The 26,544-nt window shown below is 36.7% G+C and overlaps 1 protein-coding gene across 1 annotated transcript in view; it reads right to left on the bottom strand.

Moving 5' to 3' along the window:
- Positions 1–25,811, bottom strand: part of LOC150098316 (cilia- and flagella-associated protein 157-like) — a 244,966-nt gene extending 219,155 nt beyond the window's left edge. Inside the window, exon 1 of the mRNA XM_090405146.1 lies at positions 25,690–25,811. Coding sequence (XP_090261272.1) covers positions 25,690–25,811 — 122 coding nt within the window. The remainder of the gene's footprint in view (positions 1–25,689) is intronic.
- Between the last annotated feature and the right edge of the window lie 733 nt (positions 25,812–26,544).

Genomic DNA, 26,544 nt, shown 5'->3' with positions numbered 1-26,544 from the left:
TTAGTCGAACTGTTTGCGAAGTTTGATCCCGTTATGGAAAATCATGTTGAAAGGACCCTACAAAGAAACAATACAGTACACTATTTGAATAAAGACAGTCAAAATGAAATATTGGAAACTTTAAGTAACGCAATCAGAGATACAATTTTATTATCAATTCGAAAATCTAAATATTATCCCTTCCTTTCTTGTGTAGAGGCTTAAGTGCTGTGAGGACATTATGTTGGAGGTTTAATGGATTTTTTACAACACTCAAAAAGAATTAAAATAAAATGTAATACTTCCTATATTTCGTCCTAGTCACTAGGACATCTACGGGGATTACAAAGACAATTAATGTAACATGCACACAAAAACTTACAATACTAAGCCCAACCACGTGGGTGACAATAAAGTCCTATCTAGGTGGAGCGCCCTCTAAGGGCAGTTGTAGGTGGCCTGGAATGTAAGGTGGGACCTCTGGTGATGACCGTTTCCCAAATCTTCGGAAGCTTAATACAACCGTATTTGTTAAGATTTGGTTGGTTTTTGAGAGCTGCTGCTGCTTCTAAGAAAAGTCTCTCTTTCTTGCGGTAGGGCTTATATGCTGTGTGTAGGTTATACTTTTTTAGTATCTTGGCTATTTTTTCCGAAGTGCCACTGATTTTGAGTGTTGTAAAAAATCCATTAAACCTCCAACATAATGTCCTCACAAAAATGCCATCACCATACCCTACATCCGTGGCACTTCGGAAAAAATAGCCAAGATACTAAAAAAGTATAACCTACACACAGCATATAAGCCCTACCGCAAACTGGCTACCCTTATCCGTTCTACGAAAGATCAGCTCCCTCCTCTCTCTCTGCCTGGAGTTTACAAAGTACCCTGTTCCTGTAAGCTTGCATACTTTGGACAGACAGGCAGATCAGCATCCAAACGCCTAGAGGAACACAAGTCGTACATCGTTAAACACAACTATGGCCATTCAGGCTTGGCTGACCATGTTTTGGACACTACCCACAGAGTATCATGGAAGAAAACCACCATGCTCCACCACAGCAAATTCAAGAAAGAGAGACTTTTCTTAGAAGCAGCAGCAGCTCTCAAAAACCAACCAAATCTTAACAAATACAGTTGTATTAAGCTTCCGAAGATTTGGGAAACGGTCATCACCAGAGGTCCCACCTTACATTCCAGGCCACCTACAACTGCCCTTAGAGGGCGCTCCACCTAGATAGGACTTTATTGTCACCCACGTGGTTGGGCTTAGTATTGTAAGTTTTTGTGTGCATGTTACATTAATTGTCTTTGTAATCCCCGTAGATGTCCTAGTGACTAGGACGAAATATAGGAAGTATTACATTTTATTTTAATTCTTTTTGAGTGTTGTAAAAAATCCATTAAACCTCCAACATAATAATAAATATTATCCCATAATTTTAGACTGCACACCTGATGCAAGCAAAACAGAACAAATGACCATTATTATTATTCTCTTTGTTTCCTGTGACAATGGAATTGTCAAGATCAGGAAAAACTTTAGGTTTTGTAGATATATCAGATTCCACAGGACGTGGTTTATGTGCAACAATAATGGAACAATTGGAAAAATGGAACATTCCCATTGAAGACATGCGAGGTCAAGGGTATGACAATGGGGCAAATATGAAAGGGAAAAAATATGGGCTCCAAAATTTGCTTTTAAACAAAAATCCTCGAGCTTTTTATGTGCCGTGTGCTGCTGCTCATACCTTAAATTTAATCATTAATGATGCAACCAAAGTGAATGCGGATACAATTAGTTTCTTTGCAATTATTCAAGAAATCAGTGGCGCACTCAGGATTTAATCTTGGAGGGGGCCGAGCGCTCAGGATTTAACCTTTGGGGGGAGGGAGTTGAGTAGACGTTTTGCGAATACACACTGCACATCGCATACTACCTATAACTGAGCATCTGCAGTGATCGCTAATTCATAAATAGCACAAAACATAAATAAAAAAAATAAATTTTAATTAGGGAAAGATTTTTGGAAATTTTTCTAGTGTTTTTTCCTTTTCTTTGGGGGTGCACGGGCCCCTTGGCCCCCCTCTGGGTGTGCCACTGCAAGAAATATACAATTTCTTTTCATTCTCAAACTTCGTAAAAAAATTAACATTGAAACAGCCATCAGAAACTCGATGGGAGAGTAAAATTAATGCAATCTGCCCTCTACGATATCAATTACGAGAGATTTACGATGCACTTTTTGAAATTTTAAATAATGAAAATTTTAATAAAGAAACTCAGCATGAAGCACAAACATTATGTGCTAAAATGAAGGACTACAAATTTATTTGTTCTCTTATAATTTGGGATGATTTACTTAACAGAATAAGCCCTGTGAGTAAAATGCTTCAAGACAAAAATATGAACATTACACTTGCTTTAGAATCTATTGAAAACTTAAAAATATTCTTACAAGAGTATCAATCAGACACAAATTTTAAAGAAGTTCTAAAACGGCAAAAGAACTGAGTGAAGAGGTGGACGGAGAACAAGAATTTAAAACTGGTATGGAAGTCTGACGACAAAAGAAGACACAACAATTTGACTACGAGCATCATGACGAAACACCACAATCGCCAGAAGATAAATTTAGAGTGAATGTTTTATACACTTCTAGACGTTGCAACGTGTTTGTTAATAGAACGTTTTGAACAACTAAAGACATATGATAATTTCAATTTATTGTGTAGATTAACTCTTAACTTAACTCTTAACTCTTAGATTAACTCTTAACTCTAGATTAACTCTTAACCTAACTTAAATCTTAACTAAGATTAAGAGAAACGCTAAATCAAAAACCCTAGGATTGATGCAGGGGAAATGTTTCAGCTGTGTGATAGTGATGGAAGAACAAGAGGTCATCTCTGGAAATTAAAGAAGAGTGTGGTTAACAAAGGTGTCAGAACAAGGTTTTTTGCCTGGAGGGTGGTGAATGAGTGGAATTCATTGCCTGACTTTGTTGTGAGCTCTTCATCTGTAAATGAATTCAAGAAGAGATATGACAGATATTGTTTTGCTAGTTTGGGTCTCCCGCGATGAGTCTACTGACTCCATGGAGATACCCGTAATAATAATAATAATAATAATTACTGCAAATTAATAACGAAGATTTACGAAAAAATTGTGACAATTTAGAGCTCCCCTTGATGGACGGCGACAATAAAGACGTAAATGCAATAGAACTATATGACAAGTTATGTGCTTTCTGGGATATTTTTCAGAAGGATAATTTAAATATTCAAAACCCTTTCGATACTCTTAATTTTATTGTGTCCAATAATTTATCTTTCCCTAACTTTTCAAATGCTTGAAGAATATTATTAACCGTGCCTGTTAGTGTAGCGAGCGATGAACGTTCCTTTTCCAAGTTGAAATTGATTAAAACCTACGTGGAATTAGACATTAAGACCATTATTTCTAATTTTATGAATATGAAATCAAAAACCCTAAAATTTTAATTTAAAATAATTTAAGTATATTTATGTAATTTAATTGATTTTCTGTTATTCTGTAAATATGTTATTTTTTGAATACTTATAATTAAATGTTCTAATTATTTCTGAATTCTTTTCTTATTTTCTCATCTATCTTGAGTTTCTTTTATTTTCCTAAAAGATAGTTCCACTTAAAAAAAATTATTAAAAAATTTTTAAAAGTTACTAAGAATTTAGTAACTTGTAAAATGCAAGAATTTTTTAAACTTTAGTTCAAATAAATTTTAACTATAATTAAAATTCATTTTAATTTTGTAAGTGATTCAAGTAGGTGAGAAGGCTATATATAATCCCTGTATCATTATATTCAATGATTAAAGTGAAGTGGCTTTATCAAAATTTGCTTTAACTTTTGAGAATTTTTTGAATATTCGGGTTTTTAAAGATTATCCTGTCTAGTCAACACCCCTGGTTCGTTACATTTAGCGAACCAACGTGTGGCTGTTCTGTCAAAATTTATTTAAGAAATTTGAAATAATTTAAATTTTTATTATCGTAAAAGAACCACACACGCCTGGATTACAGGGGCGCTTAGATAGACATTGCATGTGGGTGGAAAAGACCCTAGCGCCAGCTCTGTGTAAGACAGTCAAGATTGTGAATCTGCTGCCTCAGTATGATGGTATGGAATTGAGAGGATGGGCCATGATTGCCAATGAGTTCATGAGAAGATTGTGTAGGAGGAATGGTGTGCAGTTTATAGATGTGTGGAGGGAATTTCATGGGAGTAACGACCTGTACATGACTGATAGACTGCACTTAAATGGATTTAGTTAGGTGCTTTGAGAAAGTGTTGTTCAGTAATGACATTATGTAAGGGTAACTTTGGGCCCAAAGGGAGGTTGCCATGCATATAAACAAATGCCTAAAGCATTAGAAATAAAGGAGAGGAGTTTTTACCATTGGTCAGTTCAACTTGGCCAAAAACTATTGGCATCAGAGAGAGAGAGAGACTCTTGGTTATCAGAGAATGATTTAGTTACAGGGATAGAGTGTAATGGATATTGCATTTTTAGCTAAGGTAGAAAAAATAAGGCAGGAGGAGGGGTATTATTCATGATAGCTGAAGAAATAAAAGTTAAGGAAGATTTCTTATGGAAATGGTTAACTTGAGGCTGTCTGGTGTGAGATTTTGCCTATAAGACAAAATATATTGTTGATTGCTGCTATAATCTTTAGGGTATAGAAGAAAATGTGGATGATATGCATCAGCAGATTAGCAAAGTGCAGGCCAACCAATTATCACGGGAGACTTTAACTATAGTCATATAGATTGTGAGAGAGAAAGGACACATGATAAAATGGAAATGGAATTTATACAGTTACTAAGGGATAATTACCTGAAACAGCACATAATGGAAGGGACCGGTAGTTTGAGAGTTGGATCAGGTAACAGTGTCAGATGATGTATCCATGACTGCTGTAGCAACTGTACCTCTGATTGGGGAAAGTGGTCATGCAGTCTTGTCCTGGGAGGTTGCTCAACATGTTGAAATTTCAGTCAAGAAAGGGTTTATATGGGACTACAAAGCTGGCAATTATGAGCAAACTTAGAAGACAACTTGGAGCAGTGCCATAGCATAAGAAACTACATAGAATAAATATCATTAGTGCACTGAAAGTGGTCAAGGACTGATTGAGTGAGGCTGTATCAGAGTACATACCCAGGGTCAGGAGGATAAACCGAGAAGGGAATAATTAGATGACTAGAGCAATGTAAAGTTGGAAGTGGCGATAGTGAGCCATGCACTGTGGACATGTCTAAGAAGAGCTCCTGATTGAGATAAGTTATTCTAGGAATAATTAAGTATATATGTATGCATAATTGTTTGAGTAAGAGTGGTTGTAAACATTGTGCACTACTGATATTATTAGTGTGGGAAATTTTTCTTGCCTAAACTTAATTACGAAATCATCATTATTAGACCTAGTAACCTGCAGGGGGAAAAAAAATGGCAGCAGCATTGTCATTCCATGATTTTAATTTAGATTTCAGTCATTTCATTAAGTGTGAGGTCTCTTATATGTATTCTTTCGATTACATAAATGATTTGTGGATGTTTAGCACGGCTAGAAGAAGGGTGTGTGCGAAGTGTGACAACGAGGAACTGATGAATGCAAATATGAAATTGATGATGGAAAGTGATAGTAATGAGAATGTCGCGGGAAACATGAGTGCACATATGAAAGAGATGGATGGTGAGTAAGAGAGGAGATAAAATGTTAAAAAATCAGTAAAAAAGAAAAAGAGCAATTTGAAAACTGTAACGGATGTTAACAGGGACAAAAGTGAGGCAAGAGTGGCAGAAGGAAACTAAATTTAGAGAACGAATGAAACTGGAAATGGCATGATGCAGAAATCGAATGATGGCAAAAGTTGGACGCATGTTGGACTGAAAGTACGGAAACAAAGAAAGATAAATGAGAGTGAAATTGAGAAGAATGATAGCGAAAGTTGGACGTATGTTGGGCAGAAAGTATGGAAACAAAGACGGATGAATGAGAGTAAAAGTGAGAAGAGGGGGTCAAGAGTTACAAAGATTGCATGATACAGAGAATGTGTCGAGAGATTCGAAAGTTAAATTGGATTGGATGAGGCAAGAAATGAAATGGATGCGGAATGAAATTAAGAGAATTCAGGTCAAAACTATTAAAATAAATCATGATGGCATGAAAGAGTTAACGAAAGATGAGCAAGTGGCGTTGTATGGTGACTCCATTATTAAAGGTGTGCTAGAGGATAGAATGCACCTGGTATGTTTTCCAGGCAGTAAAATGAGTAGAGTGATTGAGGCATTGGATATAAGGCGGGATCGAGCAAGAGAGTTAATAGTATTAACTGGTACAAATGATTTAAGAGAGGACAAAGAGCATATCAGAATGGATATCACGAGGCTGCTTGGAAGAATAAAAGAGAAGAGTGTGAGAGTGTGTTGTCTAGGTATGATTGTGGTGAAATGAGGTGAAGAGCAAGGATTATGAATGATATGCTGGCTGAAATGTGTGAGGAGATAGAAGTACAGTTTGTTAATATGTGGAATGAGTTTGAGGGATGAAGTGAGCTGTATGGGAGCGATGGATTGCATTTAAGTGGTTATGGTGTGAGTTGCTTGGAGAGATTGCTGCTGCTGGAAGGTAGAGAAGTAAATAGAGAGAATGAATCAGATAGAGAGAGGAGTGATGTGGAAGAGCAGGAGAGTAAGACAGGAGAGATTGAAGAAGTAGATATGAATGGGGAAATGAGTGGTATGAGTATAGAAAATGAGAGAATGGGTGTGAAAGAGGAGCAGGGAAATGGGGAGGCTCAGGGTGGACAGGGGTACACAGCGTGAGAAAGTTGGATGCTCCAAGAGGAGGTGAGAGCATGTGTAGGCAGGAAAGGAATGGGATGACCAGGGATCAAGAGAAAACAGTTGGAATTGAAAAGGGTTCTAAAATGAAGAAGCAGAAAGGGAAATGGCCCCAGTCTAGCATGGAGAAATCACATCGAGTGAGTGGTATCAGTGGAACTAGCTGTACATCCAGAAATCAGCTGTTGTGTTTGTATACCAATGCTAGAAGTATAAGAAACAAGGTAGATATAATGGTTGCACTAATATCGTCTGTTCATCCAAAGATTGTCGGAATAAGTGAGACATGGTTAGGTGAGGATGACATCCTGACAGGAATAGAGATGGAAGGGTATGATACGTTTCGTGAGGATAGAAGGGGTAAAAAGGGAGAGGGAGTGCTATTGATGATAGAGAAAGAGATATGGTCACATAAAGTAGAGATGCAAGACGGAAATATTGCCAGTGGTTTTGAGGCAGTATGGTGTGAGATAGAGGTGAATGGAATCAAATACTTGGTGGGATATTGTTATAGACCAGGTCATGTGGATGGTGGTGATAGTGAAATGTATAGTCAAATTAGCCAAGCAAATAAGAAAATGGTGATCCTTATGGGTGATTTTAATTATGGCAATATAGATTGGAATGATGAGATAACAACTGGAAGTAAAGAAAATGAGTGTCTTGAGTTTCTGATGGATAACTACCTCAGACAGTATGTAACAGAGGGCACAAGGATTAAGGGTCTTGGATTTCGTCATCTTATCAGAGGATGTAATTACAAATGAGGTGTCAAATCATCCACTAATTGGTGAGCGTGACCATGAGGTGATTACCTGGGTGGTTGCGAGCAGTGCGAGGACCCCTGTAAGAAAAGGGTATATGTGGAACTACGAGGGGGGGGGATTATGAAGAGCTCAGGAGACAGCTTGCGGGTGTAGCGTAGAATGAGGAGTTAGATGGAAAAGAGATCAATGCAGCTTGGGGGATTTTCAAAAACTATCTAGTAGATGCAATGTCTAGATGTATTCTAAGTGTGAGAAGGTTAAATAAGGTATAGGTGTGAGATGGATGAATAAAGAGATTAAGCATGAGATACAGAGAAAAAGGGCATTGTGGAGGCAGCATAAGAGAAGGAAATAACCAATTTCATGAGCTCTACAAAGACCAGGCAAGGAGGGTGACTTCGTTGGTGAGAGTAGCTAAAGAGAGGTATGAACAGCAGTTAGTTAATGAAGCCAAAAAGAATCCTAGGGAGTTCTTTCGATATGTAGCCAGCAAAAGAAAGAATGATTATGGAAGGATGCCATTGATTAGAGAAAATGGTATAAAGACAGCTGTTGAAGAATGTGTGGTGGAGATACTTAATGAGCAGTTCATAAAGATCTTTCAATCTTGTGAATGTGACTTCATGGAGAGATTGAGAGCAGTTGATGATGGGGAGGAGAGACTGACTGCAAGTGAGCAAGAGGTGTTTGGGAAGTTGAGTAAACTAGATGTAAATAAGGCTGTGGGACTTGATAATATATCATCGTGTATTCTGAAGGAACGTTCCAGGGAGTTGACACCTGCCTTGACATATTTTTTTAATATGAGTCTTGAACTTGGTCAAGTCCCTAAAGAGTGGAAGGAGGGCAAGATTGTGCCACTTCATAAAGGAGGTGATCGAACTCAAGCATCACACTATAGGCCTATCTGTGTGTCAGGTGTTGTGGTTAAGTTGTTGGAGAAGCTTGTGAGAACTAGGATCCAGAGTTGGGTCCTAGGAGAAGGATACACAGTAATATACTTGGATTTTTTCAAAGGCTTTTGATAGAGTACTTTATGATAAGCTGACAATCAAACTAGAGCAGATGGGGTTGGATATTAGATTAGTGCAACTGCTAGGTATCAAAAAGTTGTGTATGGGAGTGCGATATTCAGGAAAAGGAAAGTCACTAGTGGAGTGCCTCTGGGATCTATTTTAGGGCCATTACTGTTTTAACTTGTATATTAATGATATCGGCGAATATTTGGATGGAGATATTCAGTTGTTTGCAGATGATGCAAAGTTGGGACGAATCATAAAGAGTTGTGAAGATGTTGTGGCCTTGCAAGAGGACTTGAAAAAATTGAGTCATTGGGCATGGAAATGGGGATGTGAGTTCAATGTTGCAAAATGTAAGGTTTAAAATTTGGAAAACAAAGATGGGATGCAGAATTTATGTTTGGTGAGAATATATTGTTGGAGCAGAGGAAATAACAGATCTGGGGGTGATAGTCGATAAGGATCTAAAATTTAGGGGAGACATCACCAAAATTGTGAAGACAACACAAAGGCTTCTGGGAATGATGTGGAGGACACTGACGTGTAGAAGTAGGCAGATTCTTGTTTCGCTGTATAACGCTTTGATTAAGCCACACATGGACTATTGTGCCCAGATTTGGTCACCTCGTTTTCAGAAGGATGAAGAGATATTGGAAAGGGTCCAAAGGTGACTCAATAAGGTAGTTTCTGACCTCGGGAATGTTCAGTATGTGGAAAGATTGAGAAAATGTAATTTGCAGAGTCTGGTGGAGAGGCGAAAGAGGGGAGATATGATAGAGACCTACTAGTTGGTAAGGGGTTGTTATAAGATCAATGGTGAAGTTCTACAGATAATAGTGGGAGATCGGGAGAGAACCAGAAGTCATCCCTGGAAACTGTATAAAGAGGGTGTGAGTAGGGGAGTGAGAGGCAGGTTTTTTTCGTGCAGAGTTGTGAATGATTGGAATGCCTTGCCTGAGAGTGTGGTGTTTGCAAGGAGTTTGAGTGTGTTTAAGACACGGTATGATGAGATGTGTGTGTGATAAAAGGCCAGATGAGTCTTTGACTCCATGAGGTCTTGGGGTAATAATAATAATAATAAAGCATGAGCTGAAAAAAAAGAAAGCACTGTGTTAGGAATATAAACAACAAGGTTATCAGCATAATCCTGAGCAGTATAAAACACAAGCAAGAGAGGTAACTGGTATGGTAAAGAAGGCTAAATCAGATTTCAAAAGAAAACTAGCTAAGCAGGCCCAAGAAAATCCAAAAGAGTTTTTTCACTCTAGCAAGTAAGAGAAAGAATGATTATTGAAAGATAATTTTAGTCGCCGCTGATGGTAGGAAAGTGACAGAAGAAGAAATAGTTGAGTAATAAGTGATTACATTGCAAGGGTATATCATCCAGGTGGTGACTTTGCATTTACTGAGTTGACAGAAACTGTGAATACAGAAGTCCATATGGATGATATGTCTGCTCTTATGCTACGAAAATATGTTCAGAGGCATTGCCAATTTACTTACTGGCAATGCCTTTGAATGAAGTTGTTTAATCTAAATCTCAGCTCTGGCAAAGTTCCAAGGTAAACAGCTTCATTACATAAAAAGTAGTTCCAAGACAGAAGTAGCAAATTACAGACTATTTAATATCTCTGTGTTTCAAGTATTGGAAAAGTTGATTAAAAGTAAAATTCAGGAATGGCTGAATAGGAATATGATCCTTAGGGGTTAGCATGACTTTGCATAAGGTAGGTCCTGCCTCAGTATTTTTTTTTCACATTTTATAATAAGGTGACAGAAGTGGGTGCAGTCGATGATATACTTCATTTATGCTGTAGATGATATACTTCAAAATAAATCCACTACAAACTGTTTTAATAGATATGGTATGAAAGTCAGCAATAACAAGACAAAGACAATGAAAATAGGCAGAAGCATTCAAAATATCAACTGCACTGTGAATGGAGAACCTATAGAACAAGTAAAACATTTCAGCTACTTAGGCATGATTTTTAGCAAAGATGGTAAATTAAATATGGAAATAGACAACAGAATCAACAAAGCTGGTATGGTAGGAAGTCAACTGAATAAATTTATTAAAAACATAAGACTTATTTATAAACTGATCATAGATATTTAATTCGTACGTATGTTCGTACAATATTGCCTACCGGTTTCGCTAATAACTGACTAACTTTCTTAAGGCTTGCACAGTACAAAAAAAAGGTAAATGTAAAAAAGGTTTAAGAATACAAAAAATGTCAGTACCTGTTAGGTAGCTAAGGTAACAGTTTTGTGTTACATGTCTGTATGAATCGTAATTTTCTGCTAAGTATCATGAAAATGCGTTATATGCAAACGCATAGATTATTTATGTACTGTAGTTCTGTTGGACTGAGAGAATTAATTAGATTTTTTCAAGTATCGTTCAGTATGGCCCCTTGATTTCTGTTTAGGTTGCTGCCTTTACATAGCACTACTGCTGCTTCTTTGAAAATAATCGATGTCTGTAATCATTATCTATGTAGGGCATAGAGCTGTTATCCCAGTCTATAGTGTGGTTCGAAGTTGAAAAGTGATGTGCAAAACCGGAGGTCATCGTTCTGTTGTGATTTACATCGCAAACATGTTCTTTCTATCTTATATCCAAGCTTCTCGAAGTTTGTCCAATGTAGGAAAGACTGCACGTCCATGGAATATTATACACACCTGAATATTTATAAAATGGAACACTGTCCTTAGGAGATCTTAGAACCTATCTGATGCTAGTAGTTGGTTTAAATACAACCCTCATGTTATGGGCTTTTAACAATCTCACAATTTTGGTGGAAATTGAGCCCATAAAGGGGATGACTGCTGTTAAAATTTGCTGGGAGACTGTTCTTTCTTATTGGTTATCTTTGTATAGAAATTTGTTGATGATGTTTCAAGGATAACCATTTTGTGATAGTGTTATAGCGATTTGGGACAGTTCTGTCTGAAATTCTTCATCGTCAGAAATAAAGTTTCTGACTTGATTTCTCAACATGTGGATGATGCTCTGTTTATGTGACCTATGATGGTTTGAAGAGTAATGTAGATATCATCCAGTGTCCGTAGGTTTTTTGTAAATAGACAGTTTTAAATTGTCACCTTGTTTTTTAACTAGTATGTCCAAGAAGTGTAGTTGTTCGTTGTTTTCTACTTCTAGAGTAAATTTGATTTTATTTTGGAGTGAGTTGATTTTATTGACAAACATATGTAGGTTTTCCATGTTGTCCTCCCATATGATGAAGAATAGATCCATATCTCCACCATATTGAAGGTTTAGTAGTAAAGTTGGTGAAGATTTCATTTTCAAATTTCTCCATGATAAGGTTTGCACATGGTGGTGACAGAGGGCTGCCCATGGCTAGGCCTTCTAATTGTTGGTATATCTTGTTGTTAACTTTGAAGACATTTGATTGTAGGCAGTGCTTGAACATCTTTGTAATATCAGCAGGAAAGAGATCTTTGATATTGTTCATGACTTCTTCTACTGGTACATTCATGAATAAGGATACTACAAATAGACTGGCCATTATGTCTGTTTGCGTTATCTTCACGTTTTTGAGTTTGTCAACAAATTGTTGAGAATTTTTTATGTAGGCTTCTGTTTGTCTGATTTTTCCCTTAAGTAAGTTAGCTAGATGTTTAGCTAATAGGCATGCGGGGGAGGACCTGCCATCCCCAATCGGACGAAGTGGCACTTCTTCCTTATGCACTTTCGGTGCCCCACACAGTCTAGGAGTAATGGGATGTGAGGATTTAAGATTTCTTTTTAGTTCTTCAGGCCAAGTATTCATATTGCGGATCAGGAAGTTTGTCTCATTGTGGTTCTTCATGGTAGGATCTTTGTTGAGAATTTTGTATGCTGAACTTCCCGATAGTAAGTCGTTTATCTTATTGAAATATTCTTTTGAGTTTAGGATGACGGTGGCATTCCCCTTGTCTGCTTTAATTATTATTATAACTAAAGCAGACAATATTTTATAAATATTATAATTAAAATCACTGCCTTTCCAAACATGAATCAGATATCCTAAAGAAAGGTTTTAAGTTTTCAATCACTCCAAATTACATTCCTAAAATGTAATTTGGAGTGATTACATTCCCCTGGAATTGAAAAAGTTTCTACCCCAAAAAGTCTCTACCACAATCTGTAGCCAACGATATTAGATTCTAAAGCACTATTATCCTAGCAACAGCAAAACAACCAAAACTTAATACCACTCCATATGATAGGAAAGCTATTCGGAACTTGAGGTAGAACAAAGAAATAATAATAACTAAAGCAGACAAGGGGAATGCCACCATCATCCTAAACTCAAAAGACTATTTCAAGAAGATAAACGATTTACTATCGGACAGTTTTTTAACATTTATTTTTTTAACCTTTTACGACCAAAAATATTATTATTACAGGCAACTACAGGGAGTCCTTAGACTCATCGAGGGAGGCCCCAAATAATGCTCATCACAACTATTCAACATTCATACAGTATCTATCATACCTCACCTTAAACTCATTCATTGTCACAGCATCCACCACAGACCCTGGCAGCCCATTCCACTCATTCACCACTCTAAAAGTAAAGAACCAGCTCTAACACCCTTACTAACCACACTTTTGCCCAGTTTCCATGGCTGTCCCCTAGTCCTCACACAACCAGCCCTGTTCTCAAAAATATTTTCTGAATTAATTTTATATAAACCCTTCAGTAATTTGAATGTCTCAATCATATCTCCCCTCCTCCACCTATCAACCAATTTTTGCAACCCACAAATCCTCAACCTGTTCTCATAAGGTTCATTCCACAGACCTGCTATCATCTTGGTCACTTGCCTCTGGAGCCTCTCAACCTCCTCCCCATCAAGAAGAAACTTAGGTGACCAAATCTGGGCACAGTAGTGGAGATGGGGTCTTATCAGGGCTCGATACAGAGGAACAATAACCTGCTTGTCTCTGCTTGTCGTATTCTTCATCAACCAAGTGATTTGATGAGCTGATTTGGCCACTTTTGTAATATGCCCCCTAAACTTCAACTCCTTATCCGCCAACACTCCTAAATTTCGTGCCTCATCAATTTCCTGGAGTACAGTTCCACCAATGTAGTAAACTGCTGATAATCTTTTCACCCCAAAATGTATAACCTTACATGTTGTCACATTAAATTGGCATCCATTCTCCTTAGCCAAGACCTCCAATCTATCCAAATCATCCTGCAAAATTTTGACATCACCTACATTCACTATTGCCCTACTCAACTTGGCATCATTCGCAAACAAATGAACTGTTCCTCTCAGATCCTTTCCTATATCATTAATGAACAAATTAAACAGCAGTGGTCCAAGAACAGATCCTTGTGGCACACCAGTAGTCACAGGCTGTCTTGTGGACTCTACTCCTGAATAAACCACTCTCTGTTATCTCTCCGTCAACCACCCTCCTATCCATCTCACCAACCCTATATCCATCCCCATATGCAGCAATTCAAAAATATGATTAAAAATTAAAAATATATATAAGTTGAATAAATTTATATGGAATAAGAGAGAAATTAGCCAAAACTCTAAATTAGCTGTATACTAGACAGTGTTCAAACCAATTTTAACTTATGGATCTGAAAGTTGGGTTAGAGTTAGAACACTTGACCAAAGACCACAGATATGAGAGTCCTGAGAACGATTAGGGGCATGAACAGATGGCATCAATGGCAGTATCATATTAAAAATGAGGATATTAGGAAAGAACTTTATATTGTCAGCATCCAGGAATGCATTAGCAGAGCTAATCTTGGGTGGTATGATCACTTAAGCAGAATGAGAGGGGAAAGATTAGCAAAACAAGTGTTTTCTGCTACTTGTTTTGAATGAAGCAGAGGAAGGTCAAGATATAGGTGGATTGATACAGTAAAAAGTGTTAGAAGATGGAAATATAAGACCTGATAATATTGGAGTCTTGACAGGTAACAGACTGATTTGGAGGAAAATTGTAGATAGGAAGTTAGTAATGGTGTAAATTTTTCATGTAGTACTATCATATCCTGTACACCCCTTGAGGGCATATATCAGGAATTTGATGATGATGATTACACAGAGTTACAGAATCATCTAGAAAGTCCCTTTTGTCCCCCCCCCACAGCTCATTAGGTCGTGCCTTAAACACATTCACATTATCTGCAGACACCACGCTCTCAGGTAATGCATTCCAACCATAAACAAATTTGCATGCAAAAAACCTGCTTCTCACTCCCTTGCACACACACACACACACGCAATTCTTGTAAAGCTTCCAGGAATGACCTGTTGTTTTCTCCCAATCTTTCACCATTTTATGAAAAACCTCTTCAATGTTAATTAACAACCCGATACCAACTTATTATTATTATTATTATTATTACTATTATCCTAAGACCCCCATGGAGTCAAATACTCAATTAGGAGATCCTTTTGTCATACACACACAGGGTCATTATACTGCACCTTAAACACACTCAAATTCTCTGCTGACACCACCCACTCAGGAAGGGTTTCAAACATTCACAACTCTGCATTCAAAAAACCTTCTCCTCGCTCCCCCTGCTCAAACCCTCCTAATACAGCTTCCAGGGATCACCATTTTCTGTAAAATCTCTTCAACATTGATCTTATAACAACCCCTTACTTACTCACCTTAAAAACTCAACAACTCACCTTAAAAAATGATAAATAAATATATATCCAACATATTCATTGAGTTGTATATTTTAACTTAATAGGATACAATTTTATAAAGTAGAGCGATACCAAACAAAAATGCAATAAACAAACACTATCAACTATTTTAGTAATAGTGAGTAATAAGAAAATGAAATAAACAAACATCCTATTTCCAAGCCATCTATCTCTGCGCTATATTAACGTACAAGTTTTGTCCGTTCAGTTGTTGCATCATTTGCCACATACAGCATTTTTCGTCAGAATAAGAAAGGAAAATGTGGTGATGGAGTACTGCTCATGATAAATGATGACTTATGTCCTCTAAGAGTGGGGCATTGGAAGGCAGTCACACTAATGGTTTTGAAAGCATATGGTGTAAGGTAGAAGTGGCTAAGACAAGATATTTATTGAGGTGTTGCTATAAACCAGCGAGCACAGAGGGTGAGGACCAGGAGATGTTTAGACAATTGAGCTTGGCAAGTGCAAAAAGAATGATTGTTATGGGAGATTTTAACTACAGCAGTATATGTAGCAATAAGGTTCTAAATTTTGCTAAAGAGTTTTTATAGAAGGATAGAGAAAGCAATCTCCTAATGTTTAAATTCGTGTACATTTCATAGTAATGTAAATAAATGTTATTTGACTTTCTTGTAAACATAGCATGTAATAATATAAACAAGAGAGATTCTTGAGAGAGAGAAAGCACACACAGCTACATTAGAATAACAGAGAATAAAGTATAAAGAAAAGAAAAAAGACATCACGAGTAATTAATAGAAATTACAAGTATACAAAGTTAAATAATAATAAAATTTTACAATGTCACAGTAATGACAGGATAGCAACACTAGATTTATAACAGTATGCATCTCAATAGGCTACTGACAGTAGCGCAGTGCAGACTATTGTTTTGTCTCTGTGTCGTGTTGTGTAATAATTTCTTCTGGGTATAAAATAGAAATGAAATCAAAAATTAAAAAAAAAAAGTTATCTGGTGCACAAAATCGTAAGCGTCATGCTGCGAAAGAAGCAAATATTAAGAAACAAACTGGGGCTCTTAATAAATTTGTTAAAATATTAAAATATTCTGATGCAGATTGTAACCAACTCGATACATCAGAAATCAGAGTTGACGAACCATGCACATCATCCATTTTGAATGAAAGTACTATTACAACTATAGAACAAGATAACAAGACACAGGATTTAAGTGAAAAACAGTTAGGAGAAGATTTAGTTGTAGTTGACCACGAAACTAACACATTGTTAGTCTGTAAATTTAGAAGATCCAGGTGAATGGAGAAATATTGATGAAAAATTATGGGTTGTTTTAATTGAAATGGGGCCTGTTCAAAATAAAAATATAATATATCCCAGAGATATATATGGTCGTAAATTTGGCGACACGTATTATAATAGAAAAATGGAAAACGGGGAGCTCGTGCCAATAACATGGCTCATTTATTCCGAAACTTTAAATTCTGTTTTTTGCTTTTGTTGCAAACTTTTCGCACCTATTGAATCAAGTAGTCTTGTAGAAGGTTATAATGATTGGAGAAATGTAAGTACAACTTTGCATAGACATGACACTAGTTTAGCTCCCATGAAAAATTTCTTAAAATGGAAGGAAGTTGATAAAAATTTAAAAAACAAAACTACTATTGAGTGCCAGACTCAATGGAAAAGAAACATTGGATGAGTGTTTTAGAACACTTGATTGAAATTATAAAATTCCTTGGTAGCCAAAATTTAGCTTTTCATGGATCATCTGATAAATTATATGAAAGGAATAATGGCAATTTTTTAAAATTAGTCGAACTGTTTGCGAAGTTTGATCCCGTTATGGAAAATCATGTTGAAAGGGCCCTACAAGGAAACAATAGAGTACACTATTTGAGTAAAGACAGTCAAAATGAAATATTTGAAACTTTAAGTAAAGCAATCAGGGATACAATTTTATTATGAATGCAAAAATCTAAATATTATTCCATAATATTTAGATTTTTGGTGACATTCCAGAAACGAATAAACCAGTAGATTATACGGGAATTGTGGTTAATGAAGTGGAGGTGAGTAGTCTATTGCATAACCTCAATGTCAATACATCTGTGGGATTGGATGGTATACCAGCTCGTGTTGTACGAGAAGCAGCTAAAGAATTGTCAGTACCCATGACCATTTTGTTTAATTTGAGTCTCGGGTCTGGGTTAGTCCCGACCGGGTGGAAAGAGGGGAAAATAGTTCCACTGCATAAAGGTGGTTCCAAGACTGCTGTTGTAAATTACCGACCGATTAGCATATCAGGAATCATTGTCAAGGTCTTAGAGAAAATAGTCAAAAGGAAAATACAAGATTGGATTGAAGAAAATGGGATACTGTATCGGGGACAGCATGGTTTTGTGAAGGGTAGGTCATGCCTCAGTAACTTGCTCACATATTATAACACAGTGACGGCTGAACTGGATAAGGGTAATGGGTTTACGGTGATTCTACTGGACCTTGCCAAGGCCTTTGACAGGATTCCACATGGAATTCTAATCAGTAAATTGCAGCATATGGGAATGGACATAGGGTTGGTGAGATGGATAGGAGGGTGGTTGACGGAGAGATATCAGAGAGTGGTTTACTCGGGAGTAGAGTCCACAAGACGGCCTGTGACTAGCGGTGTGCCACAAGGATCTGTTCTTGGACCACTGCTGTTTAATTTGTTCATAAATGATATAGGAAATGATCTGAGAGGAACAGTTCATTTGTTTGCGGATGATGCGAAGTTGGGTAGGGCAATAGTGAATGCAGATGACGTCAAAATTTTGCAGGATGATTTGGATAGATTGGAAGTCTGGGCTAAGGAGAATGGATGTCAGTTTAATGTGGCAAAATGTAAGGTTATGCATTTTGGGGTGAAAAGATTGGCGGCAGTTTACTGCATTGGTGGAACCCTGCTCCAGGAAATTGATGAGGCACGAGATTTAGGAGTGTTGGTGGATAAGGAATTGAAATTTAGGGGACACATTGCAAAAGTGACCAAAACAGCTCATCAAATCACTTGGTTGCTGAAGAATACGTTGACAAGCAGAGACAAGCAGGTTATTGTTCCTCTCTATTGAGCCTTGATAAGACCCCATCTAGACTACTGTGCTCAGATTTGGTCACCTAGGTTTCTTCTTGATGGAGAGGATGTGGAGAGGATCCAGAGGCGAGTGACCAAGATGATAGCAGGTCTGTGGAATGAACCGTATGAGAACAGGTTGAGGATTTGTGGGTTGCAAAAATTGGTTGATAGGCGGAGGAGGGGAGATATGATTGAGACATTCAAATTACTGAAGGGTTTCTATAAAATTAATTCAGAAGATATTTTTGAGAACAGGGCTGGTTGTGGGAGGACTAGGGGACATCCATGGAAACTGGGCAAAAGTGTGGTTAGTAAAGGTGTTAGAGCTGGGTTCTTTACTTTTAGAGTAGTGAATGAGTGGAATGCGCTCCCTGAGTCTGTAGTGGATGCTGTGACAGTGAATGAGTTTAAGGCGAGGTATGATAGATACTGTATGAATGTCAGATAGTTGTGATGAATATGATTTGGGGCCTCCCTCGATGAGTCTAATGACTCCCTGGAGTTGCCCGTAATAATAGTAATAGTAATAATTTTAGACTGCACACCTGATGCAAGTAAAACAGAACAAATGACCATTATTATTCGCTTTGTTTCCCGTGACAATGGAATTTTCAAGATCAGGGAAAACGTGTTAGGTTTAGCAGATATATCAGATTTCACAGGATATGGTTAATGTGCAACAATAATGGAACAACTGGAGAAATGGAATATTTCCATTGAAGACATGCGAGGTCAAGGTTATGACAATGTAGCAAATATGAAAGGGAAAAAATATGGGGTCCAAAATTTGCTTTTGAACAAAAATCCTCAAGCTTTTTACGTGCCATGTGCTGCTCATACTCTAAATTTAATCATTAATGATGCAGTCAAAGTGAATGCAGATATAATTAGTTTCTTCAATTATTCAAGAAATATATAATTTCTTTTCATTCTCTTACAAACGTTGGGGAATCCTTTCAAAGTTTGTAAAAAATTTAACATTGAAACAGCCATCAGAAACATGATGGGAAAGTAAAATTAATGCAATCCGCCCTCTACGATATCAGTTACGAGAAATTTACGATGCACTTTTTCAAATTTTAAATAATGAAAATTTTAATAAAGAAACTAAGCATGAAGCACAAACATTATGTGCTAAAATGAAGGACTACAAATTTATTTGCTCTCTTATAATTTGGCATGATTTACTTAACAGAATAAAGCCTGTGAGTAAAGTGTTTCAAGACAAAAATATGAACATTACACTTGCTTTAGAATCTATCAAAAACTTAAAAATATTCTTACAAGCGTATCGATCAGATACAAATTTTAAAGAAGTTCTAAAAACGGCAAAAAACTGAGAGAAGAGGAGGGATGGAGGACAAGAATTTAAAACTGGTACGGAAGTTCAACGACGAAAGAAGACAACAATTTGACTACGAGCATCATGACGAAACGCCTCAATTGCCAGAAGATAAATTTAGAGTGAATGTGTTTTATACACTTCTAGACGTTGCAATGTGTTTGTTAATAGAAATTTTTGAACAACTAAAAACATATTATGATAATTTCAATTTATTGTATAGATTATTACATAATAACGAACATTTACGAAAAAATTGTGATTAGAGATTCTCTTGTAGGATGGCAACAATAAAGACGTAAATGCAATAGAACTATATGACGAGTTATGTGCTTTCGGGATATTTTTTGAAAGGATAATTTAAATATTGAAAACCCTTTTGATATTCTTAATTTTATTGCATCCAATAATTTATCTTTCCCTAACTTTTCAATTGATTTAAGAATACTCTATTCTACAACTCTCATCTCCACCACTCCACTAGCCGCAACTACCTTCATCATCTACACCAACACCATCTACAATTTTGTATTTTCACTTTTCACTATTTTCACAGACAATCACAAACATCCATGCCCACGGCGGGATTTGAACCTGCAACCTTTTGGGTGGAGAGTAGATACACTATCCACTCGGCCAACCAGGCCAAATATGAGTAATCATCTGAGCCATGGGAGAACAATCACAATAAGGGTGGTCACACAGTCCCCATTTATATAGTAGGTAGCCACATCTGCCCTGGTTAGTTCTGATTCTGTTGATTGATTGATGACCAAATCTTCCTAGGAAGAGCAAAACCAGGCTGCAGAGCACAGAGATCTTCTACCAGGAAGTTGTTTGTTGGGAGATTGTTGGACCAGTATTCTCTCCACATGTCAGGTATTGATGGCAGGGTAGCTGAAGAGAGTTCGTCCATGCCCCAGAGAGGCTTCCTAGATTTTAGGCAAAGACCAGGTGGATTTATAAGAGTCTGGTGCAAGGGCAGGAGTGGGTTGCTCATTGCTTTATTAAATTCTTTAAATGAGGCTTGTCTTCTCCGAATGTTTGGTGGAGCAATGTCAGATAGGACAGGCAGCCAAGAGAGAGAGGAGTGCTTCTCACTGTCCCACTAATTGTGTGCATGGTAGAGTTTAGCTGAGTGTCTATAATGTTAGTATGAGCACTTCTTTCCCAGGCAGGGGTACATTCATATACCCTCTCTTCTACGTGTCAATCTATTTTCTAAGACATCCTGGTGTTGAAGCTTGTAAGTGATTGTTACTGATATTGGTATTTTTAGAGCAAGAAATGAAAACAGATAATATAATTATTATTATTAAACATTATTATTTGCACAATATCTGTCATACTTCACTCTGAATTCGTTCATCAACAAGCTGCCCACAATAAATTCTGGCAACCCATTCTGCTCACAAACCATTCTCCAGGCAAAAAAAAATAGCCTTCACTCCCCTGACAACCATATTTTCTTTTCTCAATTTCCGCTTATGACCTTTAGTTCTTCCCCCCCCTTAGGTCATGTTCTAAGAAATTTCCTATATCAATCCTATACAAACTTGTAACTCGTCATTATCATATATATCCCCACCCCATTTCCAATATCAATAAATTTTAATTTACAAATCTTCAATATTTCCTCATAAGGAGCATTCCACAGAGCTGAAACTATGTCATCACTTGCCTCTAGATCTTCTCCATCTCATTCTCATCCCCTAGAAATTCACATGACCAGAATTATACACGAGTCCAGACGGGGCCTTATCAAAACCTTATAGAGGTATAATAATCTTGTCTCCACTTGGAATAATAGTGTTCTTCAATCACCAGTTAATCATGTGAGTGATTGTAGCCACTTTTTGCAATATGCCCCACTGAACTTCAACTTTCCAACCACCAACACTCAAATCCTTAGCTTTATCTGTTTCCTGAAGTATAGTTCCATCAATACAGCATACAGCTGGCAATCTTTTCATCCCAAAATGAATAATCTTACACTTTGCCACATAAAACTGACAGCCATTCTCCTTTGCCCATACTACCAGTCAATTTAAATCATGCTGCAAGATCTCTACATCATGTACTCTCATTATCTACTTCATTAATGAATTATTAATCAATAATATTTTCTCTCAGATCATTCCCTATATCATTAACATGCAAATTAAATATCAGTGGCTCAAGTATACAGCAATGCAGCACACCACTATTCGCAGGCCTTAATTTTGAATAAACTACTGTCTGATATCTTTTCATCAGCCCATCTGTTATCCACATCATCAGCTTCATATCCATGCTAATGTATACTATCCATATCATCCTTTACACACTAACTGGTCTATATTAGCAACCAATTGTATATTTTATTTATTTTATACCTTTGACCTCTAGCCTCAAATGCACTGCTTTCTCTAACCTCTTGCTGACTCCTACTCTTTGAGGCTGCAGTTCACCTACTAATCATTAGAAATACTTCTCCCACAATCCTTTACTCTTATCTTTCATGAAAATACTATATCCCCTCACATTCCATTCCCTTAACTACATTCTCTTCTATCAGCCACATCTTGCTGATGTCAACAGCTTTCAAAAGCCAAAAGCATTTGGAAAAAGTGTAGCAGTCCCTCTCCCCTAAGGGGCTGTTACAATTTTCCAAATGCTTTTGGCATTAGTGATCATAAAGTGCAGCAGCCCCTTAGGATCTACAACTATCCAATTATGAGGGTGGTCTGAAAAGTTCTCGGCCTCGACCATAGATGGCAACACTATCAGCAAGATTTTTTTAAGTTGGTATATCTGTCATAAGTATCCATGTGAAATTGCAAGTCATCCTCAAAAAAACTGGAAGAAAAGAGAGAGAGAGAGATGGTTAGAAGCAACAGAAGCCTTCAAATATACTCCGAATCTCAACAAATATGGCTGTATAAATTTGCTTAAGATTTGGGACAGTCATCTTAAGACACTAGTACCTGCTTTCTCTCTCCATTTTTTTTTTTTTTTTTTATAGATAGGGGGCTCCTAAATAGGACTTTAGTCTTTATGTTGTTGCTACAATTTTGTTCAACTAGTCCCTTTGTTACATCATGTTGTTGTAGTCTCGCATACCGTGACAAACTGTGTTTTTGTGCTCTGAAGATGCTGGTTATAATACCAGCGAAATATCAGCAATAGGTCAATAAATAATTATTTACTTATAATTCTGTTTTCTGATATATATAATATATATATACCGTCAAAATTAAACAACATGCAAGTCATTCTGTCAAGTAGTTTGTTTCATACAGCTGTCTGAAGAAAAGTTGTCTGTATCCCTTGAAATGAATAAAACTGACTATCGTGCGGTTATAAAATTCTTTGCAAAAGAAGGTTTAATGCCAAAAGAAATTAATTCGAAGTTCATAAAACTTTATGGCCACTCCTCTTCATTTCTGACAAGAAATGGGCTGCTGAGTTTAAACATGGCTGTAACAGCCTTGAAGATAATCCACGTGAAGGACATCCAAAAAGGGTAACAACACCAGAAATCATTGATCAAGTGCACGATATAATATTGGATTTAAAAGAGCATGAAATTGCTGAGACTATAGGCATTCCAAAAGAATGTGTAGAATATATTTTGCATGAAGAATTGCAAATGAAAAAGCTTTGTGCAAGATGGGCGCGATGCATGCTCACAGCAGATCAAAAACACAATCGCATAAAAATCTCTGAACAGTGTTTGGAGCATTTTAACAAGAATAAAACTGATTTTGTGCATCGATTTATTACTATGGATGAGACTTGGATTCACCATTACACACCAGAATCCAAACGGCCATCAAAGCAGTGGACAGAAGCCAGCTGTTCAGTGCCAAAGAAGAGAAAGTTGGTTCCATTAGCAGGAAAAGTCATGGCATTGGTGCATTCGGATGCTAAAGGCATTTTGTTTAATTATCTTGAAAAGGGTTTAAACAATAACCTAGGAATATGCTTTCTCCAGATCAATAAACACTAGATGTAGCTCTTGTTGTTTCTCTCAAAACTTTTCCATCATCTGCCATTGATCTACCAGGCATGAAGACAAATTGTTCCATGAAGCCAATTTGTTCCAATCTCCACCTCCTTCCTCAATCTTCTATCAAGAACTCGTTCTAGGATTTTCATTGTGTGGGACATCAGCTTTATTCTTCTGTAATACAGAATATATAAAATATATAAATATTAGATATTTTAATAATAATAATTTTTATTATTTTTTACTTCTCTACAGAAATTCAATAGTTTTTCAATAGTTTTTCCAGACTCTGAACACCAAATCCATTCAAGTACAAACAATCTGCCTTATGTAAGTCCTTTTGTCTAATGAACTCATTCCATACATCCACAAACTGTGCATTAATTGTCTCATTTGACAATGCGCAGTTTATGGCAGGGCAGCCCTCCTCAACTCACCTTTCTCATAACACTGCAACAGACTCATACTTCTCTCTCCGTTTTCTTTTGCTACTTTCAGTAATCTTTTTATGTTCTTTCTCCTTCCATACTTGTCTCCCTTCAAATCATTTGCATCTGTCAAAACAATCACCCCTTTCACTTTCCCTTCCTGCATCATAATAGCCTCACTAACATCCCAGCCAACCAGGCTGGCAGGGTGGCCTGGTTGGCCGAGTGGTTAGAGTATCCGCTCTCCAGCCAAAAGGCTGCAGGTTCAAATCCCGCCTTGGGTATGGATGTTTGTGACTGGCTGTGAAAATACTAGTGGTGGTGGTTGGCAGTAGATGATGAAATTAGTTGGTTGGTGGATTTGAGTGGTGGAGAGAGAGTTGTAGATTAGGTGCCCTCCCTCAATGAGTCTTTGTACTCCCTGGAGGTGTTATGTAATAATAATAATAATCTTCACACTTGGAAAGTGTGATATCATCACACTATCATCAGAAACTCCTGTTATCATGAAATCATCACATAACATAACTATAAAATAATTTAATTAAATATTTCTATATTTTCCCAAAGTCAAACTGGCATCAGTTTGACTTTGGGAAAATATAAAAATACTTTGACATTGAAGAAACAAAGTCCTAAACTGTGTTACCTAATGGAATTAACTGCCGATTAGTCTGAGCTGAGCATCTTGCAGATATCTGGCAGTCTGATGCATCGAAACATATTCAGTTAAGTATTATGTGTAGTTTGTTTGTCTAGTTACTATGGTATGAAAATCTCTGGGAAGATTCTACACATGAATAATTTGAGCAACAGTAGAACTTTAGAATGTTCGTTGCTGGGGTGGATTGCAAGAATATAATTTAGAGTGCATAAGGATTGAAGGAAATGATAACAGAAAAGTTAATATAATAAAGATATTTTTTGAAGATAAAATAAGCATATGCTGAAAAAGGGAGTTAGATATTCATTGTCAGAGGAAATGGCAAATATGAAAATAGTGAAAGCTTCAATTGCATTATGACAGCACACACCAACAGCCATAGGTTGCAGGATATAGGTTAAATAATCCAAGAACTATTTTCTAGAAAGAGATGAACATGGTTTTTCAAGCCACTTCAAGCTGTGCAATCCAATAAGCAAAATGGAGGCCTTACATCAGTTCAATGAAAATCATTTATCTCCTAAAGAAATTCACAGCAATAGGATGTATATTGAAAATATGCTCAGACAAACAAGCCAGCAGTGATAATACTGTAAATGTAGTTTATAGCAAAAGAAACTCTTTTGCTATAAACATGACATTGACAAATTCCATTGTCGTGAATACCACATGTACCCAAAGTGGAAATTCTTCTATCATGTCCAAACAAGAATGGCTGTCTTTTCTTCCTATGCATTCTACTTTTAATTTTTTTTTAATCACAGGTTCTAAATTTCAATGAGCTTCATAATACATACTTTGTGAGTTCACTTTCAAGATCCTCAACTGTTATTCTGAATGTTTCCCTTTCAAGCTTAGTGAGTCTTATTTCTTCTTCTGTTGGTTCCTTTGCCTTTTTATCTTTCTTCTTTTTGGCCATTGGAACCTAGATGTTACTGAAAAAAAAAAGTATACAATACAGTAATATACAGTAATAATAGAATAACATTATATAAATAATGACAAAAAATATGAAACTATGTCACAAAAAATGGAGAGGCATATTACATGCTTCAAAACAGTGGGAAAGTATTCTTTGGGAATGCATTCAGAGCGCTTATGAAAAAAGTATAAAGAAAAAGAGATGGAGAACAATTGCATAATGAATATGAGCTCATGTCAGGAAAGTAACTAGTATAGTAAGGAATACTAAAAATGTAATATGAGAAGAGACTAGAACATCTCAAGGAAAATTCTAAGGAATTCTTTCATTATGCAGCCAGTAGGAGGAGAAATTCTATTCTATTGGACAAATGATCTTCTTAGATTGAAATAGGGGTCAGGTGCAGAGAACATAGTGGAGCTTTTTAATGATTACTTTATTGGAGTATTTCATTCTAGAAGATTTTATTCCTGGAGGAATAGGACAAGTTGAAGGTTTACAAGTACATGAATGTTTACTTGTAAATCGTATCAAGAATGTCGTTTGAAAGTATTCTGAAGTCAATAAAGCAGTGGGACTGAATAGAATGTCACCATATGTTTTACAAAAGTATACTAAGGAACTGACATTTCCACCAACCCGGCTCTTCAATGAAAATCTACTTACTGAGATTTTTGGAAAATTACCGAGAGATTATTATTATTATCTGAAACCTCCAGGGAGTCAAGGA

The sequence above is a fragment of the Typopeltis vanoorti genome, chromosome 15 (genome assembly GCF_054136105.1).
Source record: "Typopeltis vanoorti isolate ZY-2024b chromosome 15, IOZ_Tvanoo_1.0, whole genome shotgun sequence".
Taxonomy (NCBI): Eukaryota; Metazoa; Arthropoda; class Arachnida; order Uropygi; family Thelyphonidae; genus Typopeltis; species Typopeltis vanoorti.
This window is presented reverse-complemented; position numbering and strand designations above follow the sequence as displayed.